The following is a 14,492-nucleotide window of genomic DNA, read 5'->3' as shown; positions in this document are numbered from 1 at the left end:
TAACACTGGAAAACAAGCCTATATTGCCCCGCCCCGAAATTAACGTCAGCACGTCGAAGACGTTATAAAGAGACGTCATCGTCAGTCACGCCCTGTTATTGCTCAACTCTACTGGAAAGGTGATGTCATCATGTCATAATTTTGGGACAGGAACATTACCTAAACTAACCAAACAAAACGTTTTTGGATATATATATTTTTTTAATGCAGTCTCTGGAACATGCTAAAAATAAGAAAAGTGTATCTATCATCATTATAACCAATTATTTGGTGATCTATCTAGTATTTAATTTTAAAATGCTGTCTATTTTTCTTTTTCTTTTTAACTTTTTCGTCATATATATATGACGAAAAATATATATATGAAAAAAAAAAAATATATATATATAAGAAGTAGGCTACTTAAATCTCACTAAAGCTAGTAATACCACAGTGTAGAAATACTCTGTTACAAGTAAAAGCCCTGCAATTAAACTCTTACTTAAGTTAAAGTATATGGCACCTTTTCTACAAGAATGATCCAAACTTAATTGTATTTAATGTCTGTGGATTCTGCAATAATACCCTACCGAATCTTGATATGAATGGTGAACACTGAAAAGAACATCAGCTGCCTTTACAAGACAAATATGGCCAGTTTTTCAGCCTCGTAAGTATATTTCATATACAGTACTACTAAGTCAGCTAATTTTCAGTGGGAAGACCTATATCAAGTATAGCTCTTAAAAATTAAAGTGGCGTTTCCTTTTTGCTAAATTGCAAATAAAAACGTAATCAACATTTTCAAGCAATATATATTTATAGGCCTATACAAATTTTGGCGTAAGGATTTGCACTATAAATTTTGTATTTGCACTCTTCCTACTTTGTATTGCTGCACAGGAATTTCCCTGGGGATAAATAAAGTGGTATTGTATCCTATATCATAGAGGTAGCATAAATAAAGCTGTTAATAAACTAAGCTTTTAGACAACCTCTTCCTCCCACTATCACTAGTAATATTAGTTGTTTGCATTTTAGTTATCCACACTTTCACTGCTGTTTTTGAAGGGACGGATTGCAAACATGATTCAAGAGCTTAATGCTGATACATTCTTACCAATCATTCTTCAGCTCTCTTCAAAAATATGGTTTCCTATGGAAAAAAATATGGAATGGACAGTACAGAAGTTTGTGTTGACAGAATGCTACCTGGACAGAAATGTAATATAGTCAGTTTCTAAGGTGTGGTGCTTGCTACTTTCACACAGAGGGCAGTTATTGCCTCTTAAAAAACAGTCTAAATGTCACTGTTGTCCTGTTGTTTCCTCATCATAATGTATAACAACATCAGTGGTTTCACATTTCACTGTTTCAAAGCACAACGGCTATTCCTGTGCAATGGCTATTTTGATTTTATGGTGTATTTACTTCCAAAATATCACACAGCTAAAATGGTTTTAAAATGTTATTTCAGCAAAAATGTTATGAAGCACCTTCTACACAACACTCTGCACACATGTATTATCTTAGAATGTGGAGAAAGCAATATTTGGCAGCAACTGGATTAATTAATTAATACAAATTGGATGATTGGGTCCTCTTGAAGTGACAATGTTTTTTAAACACACATGAAAAAATAGAACTATTCTGATATAAACATATCAGAATAATCAGAGTCAGTTTTATTGCCAAGTTTTCACATAGGAGGCAAAGAATTTGCCTTGGTGTTTTGGTGCATTACAGTAAACATAGGACTTAAGAAGGAGAGTAAGCCTCCTGAAAAAGTCAAGGATCATAAATAGAAAGGAGAAATATGTTTGGCCACCAAATAACCAAACACCCTTCTTCAGCTACCTCACCTATAGCAAACAGAATGTTTGAATGAATAATCTTCAATAAGCTTGTTACAATTGTTCAAGTCCAAAGACCAGAGCTGCAGATTGTGATGATTGGAGTTGGTAAAAGTGCAACAGGAAACACCATCCTGATGAAAAGGGCTTTCCAGTGTCTGATATCTTGTTCCTCAGTGACACAGAAGTGCCAGATAGAAAAAGAAGAGTTGGATCGCTTGGTTTGTCTGATAAAGTGATGGAGAAGCTCAAGAGGTGTGTGTCGCCTGCTTCACCGGTTGTGTACCTGGTTGTGGTCCAGCTCGGCAGATTCACACAGGACAAACAGCAAACGGTGAAACTAATGCAGAGGCAATACAGTCATTGCGGCATTGCTTACTGGAGCCATATTATTATTATTATTAGCCTATATCTTGATAAGACCAAACTAAAGCCACACTCCCTTTTAAATGCTTTTGTACAGCTATTATTCAGAAATAATAGACACCCTGTTAAAGTCCCTATTGGGTCAAAATGATGCAGTGATGGAGGAAGTATTGAGATCTTTTACTTCAGTAAACGTAGTAATAAAAATACTCTGTTACAAGTAAAAGTCCTGCATTCAAATTTGACTTAGGCCCTAAGTAAAAGTACAAAGTGTTAGCATCAGAATATACTTAAAGTAACAAAGGTATAAGTACTCATTATGCAGAATGGCCCATTTCAGAATAAAATATATTATATACGTATATATATATACGACCAGCGAGCTCAGAGGGTAATGTTGCAGCTGGTAAAGGTGGAGCTAAAGAAAGGAGCTAATTTTAATTAATTCATACTGGGTAGCTTGGTGTTGATTATATTTTGAATTAATAATCAGAATATTGCAATATAACTAAAGCAGGGACAATAAAATACTTTCCTCTGAGATGTAGTGGACTAGTATAAACATCAAATGGAAAGTACAAGTCAATACTTGAGTAAATGTACCTAGTTACTTTCCATTACTGAAACTATGTTTTGCTTGTTGCTACTTGACGGTGATGTTTGACCTTCATTCGTCAGAGTTTGTTTTCACATTCATCAGCTGAAAGTTTCTCTGTGCTCACCTTAAATCCAGTTTAACACCTAGACGTACCTGCAGGTTTTTAATGACATCAATACTGCCTTGGAGCCAATCATGGTCCAGCATGCAACTTACAAGTGTGATGTGAAAAGTTGAAGAACTCATACAGCACACAAACACCGAAAATTGACTTTTCAGGGAAGTATACAGGAGACATCTTGTGTCCTTTTAACCAAAAATATGTACATGATTATGGATTTTTCCATGAGATGTAATTTTAACTAGTCATTAAACTTTTTGTGGGAAAACCATATGAAACATGATTTATTATTCCAAACATGTCATGTGAGCGTAATTCATAGGCTGCCAAACTTGAGGAGTATTTGAGAGCGAGATTTAAAAATGTTTTTCAGCTTGAGGGTGAGGGGTGTTCACAAATATCCTACAGAGAAAGGGCCAACTCTAATGCAACATCTGGCTAATGTTCACATTTTAATTTACATAAAAAAGAAAAAGAACGAGATTAAAAACAGCCCAAAACATCATATTTGAATTAATGGACTCACAAAGTTATTTTCCTTAAAACACTAAATTATTTGGGTGTATCTCAATTAATATTATGTTACTATTTTTATTGTATTTGTTTTCGTACTTTCTTGAGTCAGTGCAGAAGTGCAGTGTTTGTAATTGTGGGAAATACATTCATTAAAACAACATCAGTTATCGCTTCTCTTCGTACTTTAGAAGGCATACTTCTTTCAGCACTGCTTGGCCTTTTTTATTTTAGAATTAAATGAAAGTAATTCCACAAGGGGCGTCAGAGGAGAGTTGAGACAATAATATCAAGACTTGAGATATGGACACTCTAGACTTAACAGTATGTGATTACCGTGGGCAAGAACAAACATTAGATCATGTTATAATATATTGTCAAAAATATGAGGAAGAAAGAAGGGATTCAAAACCTCAGTAACATATAAGTTTGATCGAATAGATATTCTACAGAAGAACTCAAGAAATAATGGGTTAGTGTTGATTACTATTTCAGTAGCCTATTTCACAGCACTGTGGAGATGTGGAGGTCTGGCAATGCAAGACTATTATTTCAGTATCTGGTCAGTATACAAATCAATATCATTGAGAAGATTTTTTAAATTAATATAATTATGAATATTATAAACACTAGACATTCTGATCCAGATTCCATACCAGATGGTGGCGGTAATGCACCCAATCTAAGTACAACTGGGCAAAAAAGAAACTAAAAATGAACAAGGGGGCGCCAGTGTTGTATTAAGAGAACGTTAAGGGATGCCAACTGCCGTAAAACCCTAAAGAAGAAGTAGAAGAAGAAGAAGGGGGCGCCAGTGAGGCATATGATACCGAGGAGCGCCTCATTTCTAAAGCAGAAGAAGTTCACTCGCTGGTTTGGTTTTGGGCAGTGAGTTGAACGCGAGGCAGACGGAGTTGTGCGGAAGAAGTCGCTTATTTTTGCGGTTTTTGATCCCCAAATACCCGACAGACGAGGCAAATCCATTTAAATTACACATTCGTGTGTGTGCACTCGGACTTTTACAAACAGGTAGGCTCTATCGTAGCCGAGATATAAAGTGTTTTGAGAAAGGCTGCTAGGCCTCACAGGTTAATCACCATGAGTTACGGTAGGCCTCCGCCAGACGTCGACGGCATGACTTCCCTCAAAGTGGACAACTTAACGTACCGAACTTCGCCCGAAACCCTCAGACGTGTGTTCGAAAAGTATGGCCGTGTAGGGGACGTGTATATTCCCCGAGACCGCTACACGAAAGAAAGTCGGGGTTTCGCTTTTGTGCGGTTCCACGACAAACGCGACGCCGAGGACGCAATGGACGCCATGGATGGCGCGCTCCTGGATGGACGGGAGTTGCGAGTCCAGATGGCCCGCTACGGCAGACCTCCCGATTCTCACTACGGCGGTAGTGGCGGCGGCGGCGGCGGAGGAGGCGGCGGAGGAGGTGGAGGAGGCCGGCGCGGAGGGCAGACCAGGAGGTACGGCGGCCATGGACGCAGAAGCAGAAGGTAAGAATAAGCGCGTAACAGCTTAGCTAGTTAGATAGCCCTTTTGTATAGACGCAGTCCGTTGCCAGACTCCATTGAAGAATTTGCCTTTTCAGAGTTGCCTTGGTCAATTGACCAACACACTTTAAGTTAAAGTATTTTTGCGAATCCACAAAATCAACTCAACAATTCGGCACATATTGCATAAAACGATTATGAAATAATTTTACCGAAGACCTTTTGAGGCCGCCTTTTCCAATAGAAGCAATTGATCATAACTGTACATCTGATCTAGTCTTTCAGTTATGTACTTATGTTTGAGCCTCCCTTTCTGTTGGAGACTAGCAGCAACATCTTCAGGAACAACGGCTTTTTAGAATCAGAAACTGTTTTTTTCCCAAGTAGTTATGCAGATAGAAAAATTGCAATAGAAAATGAAAAATATATATACGCAGCAAAATAGGCTGTTATTAAAGTGTTCAGTTGGTGTTCTTTTGGGATGTAGTATCTGCTAATGCCAGCTGTTTAATCTTTTAATGAAAAGGTTAGCAAGCCTAAATGAAGTCTGTATAATATATCACATTTCACTTCAGTGCCAGCTGTTTTCACATCGTAGATGATAACTCAACCCACTGAATGTATTCAGCTCTTCCCCCAGCCCGAGACACAGAAGACGCAGCAGGTCCCGCAGCAGGAGCCGCTCTCGTTCCCGAAGCCGATCCCGCTACAGCAGATCCAGGTCCCGCTCCTACTCCCGATCCAAGTCTCACTCTCCCAGGAACAAGAAGGCCAAGTCCCCGTCTCGTTCCAGATCTAGATCCAGGTCCCGCTCCAAGTCTAAGTCTAAGTCCAAGTCCAAGTCCAGGTCCAGAAGCCCTTCCTACAAAAGAGGTTCCAGGTCGAGATCTAAAAGCCAGCCCAAGTCAGCAGCAGAAAATGGAGGCGAAACCCCGTAGAGCTCAGCTTCAGGTGAGTTTTGACAAGATGTCACTGTTGCACAGGCAATTAGAGATTTATTTATTTAGTTAGTTTTGTTCCTGTGTGTGTGTGTGTGTGTGTGTGTATGTATGTATGTATATATATATATATATATATATATATATATATATATATATATATATATATATATATATATATATATATATATATTTATTTCTCTAAGTTGGTTAGTACCAGGATTGGAGACAGACTAGGTAAAATGCGTCTGTAGCTGGTAAGTTTATCCCCTATAGCAGGCAATTTAGCAGGTACGCTGACTATTTTAGAATAATACCATCTAGAATAGTTGGCTTTTAAAAGCTCTTAACAATGTTGTTTTTAATAACAGCAGTTGCTCAAACAAAGACCCATTTTTCTTTGCCCCTGTAAAGATGCATAGTGGGGGGTCTTTTTTGATCTGCAACTTCAATTCTTGAACTCAGTTACATTTTTCTGTCATACGCAGTGCTCATCATTTTTATTGAATACTAAGCGAAGTGTTTTTTTTTTTTTTTTTTAAGAACAGTTCTGTAAACCAAATCTGGAATTCTTTCCTTCCCAAGCTGCGGCATCCTGTTTGCTAAAGTGGAGTTTGAGCTGAGGCAGTATGAGCAGTTAGAAGGTGTGTGGTGAGCTGCCCACAGGCCGCCTGCTGCTGGTGAGGGTTTCTGTGCAGCAGGGTGGAGGCAGTCAGTGTTGGGGTTTGGTGTTGAGGTACGTCTGTCGGTGTCCGGCATTGAACATAAAACTGTCCTCCAGGCCTCGTCCCGGGCCGGGGGACGCTGGTGCTTGAGGGGCACTGAGGTTTGTCCAACTCTACTCCCATGTCAGTTTGTTAGTTCCATTCATCTTTTCTTGTACCACATTTTCAGATTAAAAGCCGTAGGCTGTAGTTGGAAAAGAAGGCCGTAATCAGATAGGCTTTTCGTGTCCTGCAACATTCAGCTTTTATACATCTCCAATTTAAAAACTAAAAAAAACGAAATGCATGCCAATGTATCGCTTGTCAACAGGAATCTCCCGAAAACACGCCAACTTTACAAAGCAATTCAGTAATTTTGGTTCGCTCATTGTGGTCCGGCAAAGCTCAATTTATTCAAATTCACAGTCCACCGTTATTCATCTTTTTAATCATCTAAACTGCTTCCTGTAGGCCACTGATTAATCCAGTTGCAGAATTGTTTTTCTTCCAAATCTTGTAGTGAAACTTGGGCCTGTGACCAGGGCTGCAACTAAAATAATTATACTGTCCTTGCTGACTTAATCTGATAATTATTTCTTTCGATTTAATTGTTTGGTCTCAGAAGATGCTCAACATGTCCATCACAAGTTCTCCGATGTCTTTTTAAATGTCGTCTTTCATCTGACCAATGGCCCAAAACTCAAACATATTCAGTTTACAGTATGAAAAGGCAGCAAATCCTCACATTTGTGGAACCGGTACCAGAGAATGCATTCCTGCTAGAAATGACTGAAGTGATTTAAACGGTCAAAATATTCAGTCGATTTTATTAGTTGTTTCAGCACTGTGTGAGGTTAAAAACCCTTCATCAAAACCACCAGGAGCAGGGCGTCCCGGTGGAAAAGAGGTTTAGGTGCTGACCATGAACTGCAATGTTACAGGTTTGAGCACTTGTTGCCATTTCCAGTTGACTGTCTAATAAAGGCATACAATGCACAAATAATACTAGAAGAAAACCCAAAAAAAACAGGAGCTTTACATGTAAAACATCTGCAGACAAATTTGCAGGTGTGTGCAAAAAGGTCCTCTGTGATTACGGCCAAAATATGAAGTTAGGATACAAGTTAAGGCTTTGATGTAGATAATTATAATGATCCCTTTCAGTGGAACTAAATGTTACCATAAAATAAGTCCATGTTGAATGCCTTATGTATACAGTAGGTTTTTTACAAATGTGCAGACAAATCATATTAAATGTGCACAACTAACTGCTTCCAAAGAACAATATCAGTCCGATTTGAAACGACTGGTTCTTGGTGTTCTGTACTAACTATTGCTGTTCTGACAGTTTTCAGGTGAAGACTGAAAGCTTCAAGTCCAAGACTGGCTCCAACGCAAGCAACAGTGTCCTGCTTTAAAAGGTTATTATTGTGTCTTCCATGTTTTGGTTTGTTTGATTCATTTTGGCCACAACAAAAAGGCTTTGTCACTTCATTCATGTGCTGTGATTTTTATTTTCATAATGATTTTAGGAAATCTGGTTCAGTGTGGAGAGGAATTACTGTTCTGACCTGGTTTTGTAACAATCACACAGGATAATGCACAAGTTGCCCCTCTTCTTTAAGTTCTTCTCCCCGTGGGCCTGTTTAAATAAGCGACTACGTTGTCCAGCTTTCTTTGACTTTCATCGCTTTGTTGAGCCTCACATTGATCCTGGATTACCTTTCGGCTTAAATTTGGTTCCCAACTGACTCAGTCCAGCAATGAATACTTTTACATGAAAGAGAGACTTCATAATCACAGGCAAGTTTTAAGCTGTTTTTATTTGAGTTAAAAAAAAGTGCTAGAATAATCCTTTGGTATAATTACTACGGAAAGCAAAGACTATACTAATGTGTAAACATTTCTAGGGTTGCAACTGGACCATTTTCTTGATTTTAATTTAGTCAAAGTTTTTTGCTTACTCAAACAATTAAATAATTCTCAATGTTTTTCTTTTGGATCGCTTTCTTTAGATCGACTTAAATAATTTCAGCTTTTAACAACTGACTGAGTTCTTGTTAATGTTTCACTTTATGGTAAATGTAGTGCTTTCATCCACGTCGAGATCCTGTTGAAATGTAGATTTGTTTTTGCGTTAGTCATGGTGATCTATCGTGGTGAGCAGCTTCGTGAAAGCCTGAGTAAAGCCCAGATTTAGCTGGCGAACACCTTTTTAATCTCGCGCTGTGATACAGGCCCATGGTGACAACACACAGTCAGGATAGTTGGACACATCTGAAGAAGCCATGTCATGTTTAGCAAGAGATGCATCTAAAATGACTTAATCCACACCAACCTTTGACATTTGCTTATTTTATGACTATCCGAGCAAAGATTTCATTAAACTAAAGTAATCCCTCAAAACCGTAATGAAGTGGCTTTCTTACGATCTTTAATTTCTGCAGCTCAGGGTGTCTTTGTTAGACAGGACAGCAGATCATTTTAACTCCTGTGATAAATGTGTTAAATGTAATTGCATATACAGTTAAAAAAAACAGTGACTGGGGTGATGTAAAGTATCAGTTTGAAGATTGTTTCACGTCAGTCGCATATTTTGAGGTGTATAAGATCATCTCCTTAAATCTTTTGTTGAATCTTACAGGACATTTACTGGACTCTGGACAGTGTCTTTTGTTTTTTCTTTCAAATTTGTTTTTTTCAATCCTAATCCTGCTTGTATGTTTGTTTTGTGCACTAGGCGCAGTTGTGTAGCAGTTGAGTATTGCTGGTTAGCTGTTAAGGTGGCGTGTTGCTCTGCTGAGTGCTTGGATGTATCCAGTATTCTCCAGAATGCTCCTGTGACTACCAGTGGTACGGTTGCTACAGTCTCACCCTTTGTAAGATGAAATGTTTTTTCCCATATGGTTATGGATGACAAATGTAACTTTCATTAAAGATTTGGTGTTTTGTCTAAAATGGTCTCTTCTTTTATTACTCACTTATTTTGGGGTGTATATTTACTGCTTACAAGTGGTACTAGTAAACTGCATGCTTCAGAATTAGATATATAAGCAGAGGTGGAAGAAGTATTCAGATCCTCCACTGCAGTAAAACTACTAATACCACACTATGGAAATACTCTGTAGGATTTTGAAGTCCTGCATTCAAAATCCTAAATAAAAGTAGATTAAGTTTTTAAGATTAAGCATTAAGCTCATTTAAGCTTATTAAAGTATTGATTGTGCAGTAAAATGTTCCCTGTCAGTGTTTTCCTATTATATCTGTTTCTGGATTAATATTACTGCTGCATTAATGTGTATGTTGCATTTTACTGCTGTAGATCTTTAAGGTTGTGCTAATTTTAACTCCTTTTATATACTGTTGGGTGGTTTAATCTACAGCAATGCATCATTCTATAAGATCATACGTTTGTAGTGTCGCTCCCCTGTGAGAACCACATATCTCTAAAAAGTCAACTTTTCATGGAGTCATAAATTAAGTTTAAGAAGTAGGAACATTTTCTCAACACAAAAACACTTCATCCTTCAGTTTATCACGAACATTTAAAATCAACATATCTGGAGATATATGGTTTTCACTGGACAGTAGTAAAAAGTACAATATTTACCTCTTGAGATGTAGTGGAATAGAAGTATGAAGTAGCATGAAATGGATAAACTAGGGGATAATGTGATATGCAATAAAGTTTATGAATACTGCGAAATATATTACTTATAAACAGATATTAAAGTGTACTCAGCTCTGCAACGGCTCGATGAATTTAAAATAAAATCATTTCCAACATTTCTATGAACAAATTGAAAATTGGCACCACTAAAAAAAAAAAAGTGCCAGTTGCATTTTAAAGTGGTTTTCTACTGAAAAAAAAAATCTTTTGAGTGTCTTTTGCGATATGTTGCAGCCTTTCACGATGTTTATTGCGCCAGTTGATATTGCGATGATATCAACTGGCGTACCTTGAATTTGTCCTTAAGTACAGTACTTGAATTAGGTTTATTGCCAAGTAGGTTTTTACATACAATAAATTTGCTTTGGAGTATTGATGTATAACAAACATTAAGAGAAAATGACTAACAATAAAAGCAAGTATTGCAAATATTAAGAGACAAATAGAATAGAAGAAATTTACAATAAAAATATGGAAAGATACTATAAACATGTCCAATATATATGAATAAAGATGAAAAAGCTGGGCAGTTTTTAGAAGTGGTAAAATAAAACATTTTTTAGGAGTTATTCTTAGACAATCATTCATTACATGGTAACGTGTTTATTATTTAGTGTTCAGGCCATAGACTTTTACAGTCTATGGTTCAGGCGTTGTTTTATTTTCAACCGGAAGTAGTTTTACTTGCTTGCTAGTTGTCATAGATGGATATATACTGTCAGTATATATATCTATGGCTGGTTGTAGCGTACAAATTATATTAGCGTTACCTCAAAACGTTAATAGCTTCGGGTTTCAAATTCGAAAGGATTTAAATGAAGTTATTAACAAATGTTTAAATTTTAAATAATGTGTCGGAAGTTAAAAAAAAAACTAACCGGAAGTCTGTTACTTCCTATTTTTAGCTTCTTTTTTTTATTTTTTTTTTAATATAATTTTAGTTTTCATTCTGATCTATGTGCCTTGTATTTTAAGAGATGTTTATTGACGTCGTGGTTTTTCTCTGCCGTCATGTTTGTAAATGAATCAACTTCGATAAAATCCACACAAAAAAATAACAAGAAAAACCGGAAGTAGAATCCATTTTGCATAAACAAACTAAACAAAACTGGATTGGTCTAAGCAGATTCGCAGTTGGTGGATTCTTTGCGTTGAACGTTTTGTAAATCGACGATTTTATGTTAAAAAAGAAAAAAGCGGCTACCTAACACTACAGTCAGCTGATTCATTCACATGACTGCCCTTTCTAGTTTTGGACCTGTTTCGTGTTTACCGGTGAAAAGTCTCCATATAATGTGTTTTACACGACGGGACGGGACCATCATGTCAAAGTTAGTTTAGAAACCGCACGGAGAAGATGACTAGCTGAAGATATCAGGGACTTCCACAAAGAGCTAACTAATAACAACACTCTGAGTCCACACAAAGAGGAGCAGCCAAACGGGTTAGCTAAGCAGCTTCAGCGTTGTTGGTAAGTTGTTTTCTGTGTCAAACCTCGCAGCCGACCAAAAGACACCTCTGTCTCTTGCCATCAGATATTGTCTTGATCATTTCCTCTTCGGTCTAAGAAATGAACCTCATTTAAAAAGCTGTCATTTAAATGTCCCGTTGCTTATAGTCAGACATAATATCTGATAATAAAAAAAACCCCACATTTATACGTGTACGATCCACTTCATAATTGCATACAGTCTATTAACCAACTAACACTTCTTTTAAAGCCAACCTTTAGATAACGTTATTTTTTTTCTAGGTTATCCACCAAATTACATGAGATGGATGGCGGAGAATGTAGGTTTGTTGTCTCACGGAATGTACAAATATCCAGCAAAATGAGTCCAGAGGGGAAGAGGCTGTTAAACATCGTTGTCCTAGGCTTCGGCTTTATGTTTATGTTCACTGCTTTTCAAACATGTGGCAATATAGAGGTAGGTTGGATATACCAATGCACATCACAGATTGATCCCACATAACTTCAGATAAGATAAGTATTCAGTCCTAAACTGTCCTCTTTCTGGATCTTCACAGCAAACCGTTATCAAGAGCTTCAATAACACTGAGTTCCATGGCAGCGGCTACACAAGGTAGGTATAGATTATGTTTTAAATGTTGGTTTTCATCTGATGCTACAGTACACACTATCTGTGCAGATGTTCGAGTGAGCACAACATGTAGACTTTCTCAGCACCCATACAGACCTGGTGGCACCTTCTATAATCAAATCTGTCGCACTCCTTGAAATCTTTGAAGCGTAATTAAATCTTAGGTAAACCATTTTAGGGAACAAATGTTACTCTGAGTTGTAAGAAACATCCTTCATGCAAGCGTACTGTCAGGACTTATTGACAGGGGGGGCAACATTTTTCAAATTGGGACTCCTTATCCAACCCACCCCAGCACCATAGACCTTTGCATGGGCCCCCCTGGGCCTTGGGTGGGGGGTCATCTGTACCCTTTGACCCCCACCCTGACAGCTGGCATAGACTGTATGTATGGACGACTGGCCTGTCTACATGACCTTAAGCTTACCACTTAAAATAATAAGTCAAATATTTGAATGCACGAGGGAAAATCTATCCCCCCAAACGCATATTTTTTTCCATAAATCACAAAGCATCTCAAGTTCTCCATGGGCTGGATAGTGTACACATTGCCCTTTACTGTACACATTAACTGTCCTGCCGTCTGTCACTTGTAGCATGGCCATCATCTATGGAGTTTTCTCTGCATCCAACCTGATCGCCCCGTCAGTGGTGACCGTCATTGGACCGCAGCTATCAATGTTTTTTAGTGGGCTTTTGTACAGGTAAGCTTACAATAACTAACACAACCCCTGTCGTGTCCCTTTCGTGCAAATTCAGACTTCTAATGTCTCCTAATGTTGTTTTCTACAGCGGCTACATAGCCATGTTCATTTACCCGTACACTTGGAGCTTCTATACAGCGTCTGTGTTGGTTGGAATAGGAGCAGCAGGTAAAGAGACATTATCTAATGACCACTTCTAATAAGGGAACAGGCCTTCTCCACACTTGTACCTGCTGATTTTTCCTTTTTGCGTTTTTAAGTTTTGTGGACAGCTCAGGGAAATGTGCTGGCCATCAACTCCACTGATGACACCATTGGAAGAAACAGTGGCATATTCTGGGCGCTGCTGCAGTTCAGGTGAACATATAACCAGCAGTACCCTAAATCTAGTTTAATGTAGAACTGTGTTGTTTGGTGTACACCTTGAGTTCTGAATGCAGAATTTATTTCATCTCTCTGCAGCTTATTCTTTGGAAATCTATACATATACTGTGCCTGGCATGGACACGTTCACATAACTGGTAGGAAGCAAGCTGTATTTGATCTAATCTCTGCCACGTGTATTTATTGCTTTTCATCGAGTTCAGTTCCCATGCAGACTTCTCATAAGGAGTTTTATTTTAAGCGTGTGACTCATGCTGTGTGTCTCAGACAAGGACCGCCAGACGGTGTTCATCTCTCTCACGGTTATCAGTCTGGTGGGTTGCTTCCTCTTTTTTCTGATCCGGAAGCCTGACCCTGAACCCACTGATCCCCCCGAGCAGTCGCAGTCGCAGGCTGAATCCTCAGAGAGCTTCTCCACAGCCAGGTGAGTGTTCTCAGGAGTCATGGAAAAGTCCTGGAAAATGACAAACTTCATCAAAAATCTCCTGGGAAATAGGATAAGTTGTCCCTAAAGTTTTGAATGTGCAACAAAATCACGATCAGGTTTCTGTATAAACTTTCATAGATTTAAAGATGATTTTTTTTTTTTTTTTTGAGGTCAGGGACATGGTAAATAAGAACCTGGATGATATCATATTTAGTCTTCAGATGATAAATCAGGCTCAACCGTTTGAAGATCAGACACTGAATCAAAAAAAAGCATCAAGACGTTTGTGCTGATGTGTCTCTAGAAATAAAGAGAAAGCAGGAAGTCAAGTGATAAATGTCACAACTTAAAACCATAAATACACATATACACTAAAGTATTGCGCTAGTGATCTTCAGACATAATAACAATGATGATAATAATAGCATTAATAACAATATATTATTTATTTATTTAGCACTTTTCAAAACAGATGTTACAAAATGCTTCACAAGACAATAATAGCAGATACATGAAGCAAACTACAACAAAACAATACATTAACTAGTAAGTGATAAAACAAGGTGATAAAATATATATATATATTCATATAGTATAATATGCATAGTATACATTGTGTGTGTGTATGTGT

The 14,492-nt window shown here is 37.8% G+C and overlaps 2 protein-coding genes across 4 annotated transcripts in view; both read left to right on the top strand.

Annotated features, from left to right (window-relative positions):
- The first annotated feature begins 4,280 nt into the window (after positions 1-4,280).
- On the top strand, positions 4,281-9,532 carry srsf2b (serine and arginine rich splicing factor 2b). Of its 3 annotated transcripts, none has more exons than XM_078269159.1 (3): positions 4,281-4,935; positions 5,573-5,883; positions 7,923-9,532. In XM_078269159.1, exons 1-2 carry the CDS (start codon positions 4,529-4,531, stop codon positions 5,868-5,870), a joined length of 705 nt encoding a protein of 234 aa, XP_078125285.1. In that variant the 5' UTR covers positions 4,281-4,528; the 3' UTR covers positions 5,871-5,883; positions 7,923-9,532. The 3 variants fall into 3 exon arrangements, with proteins under 3 accessions (XP_078125285.1, XP_078125284.1, XP_078125283.1); XM_078269158.1 differs by having other exon boundaries at positions 5,561-5,883; positions 7,930-9,532; XM_078269157.1 differs by having other exon boundaries at positions 4,282-4,935; positions 5,561-5,883.
- Positions 9,533-11,362: 1,830 nt separating this feature from the next.
- mfsd11 (major facilitator superfamily domain containing 11) overlaps positions 11,363-14,492 on the top strand; it is a 9,189-nt gene continuing 6,059 nt past the window's right edge. Inside the window, exons 1-8 of the mRNA XM_078268921.1 lie at positions 11,363-11,715; positions 11,998-12,172; positions 12,273-12,328; positions 12,943-13,050; positions 13,139-13,218; positions 13,311-13,407; positions 13,513-13,571; positions 13,702-13,858. Of these exons, the coding sequence (XP_078125047.1) occupies positions 12,020-12,172; positions 12,273-12,328; positions 12,943-13,050; positions 13,139-13,218; positions 13,311-13,407; positions 13,513-13,571; positions 13,702-13,858 (710 nt within the window). The 5' untranslated portion in view covers positions 11,363-11,715; positions 11,998-12,019. The remainder of the gene's footprint in view (positions 11,716-11,997; positions 12,173-12,272; positions 12,329-12,942; positions 13,051-13,138; positions 13,219-13,310; positions 13,408-13,512; positions 13,572-13,701; positions 13,859-14,492) is intronic.

The sequence above is a fragment of the Sander vitreus genome, chromosome 15 (assembly GCF_031162955.1).
Source record: "Sander vitreus isolate 19-12246 chromosome 15, sanVit1, whole genome shotgun sequence".
Classification (NCBI taxonomy): Eukaryota; Metazoa; Chordata; class Actinopteri; order Perciformes; family Percidae; genus Sander; species Sander vitreus.
This window is presented reverse-complemented; position numbering and strand designations above follow the sequence as displayed.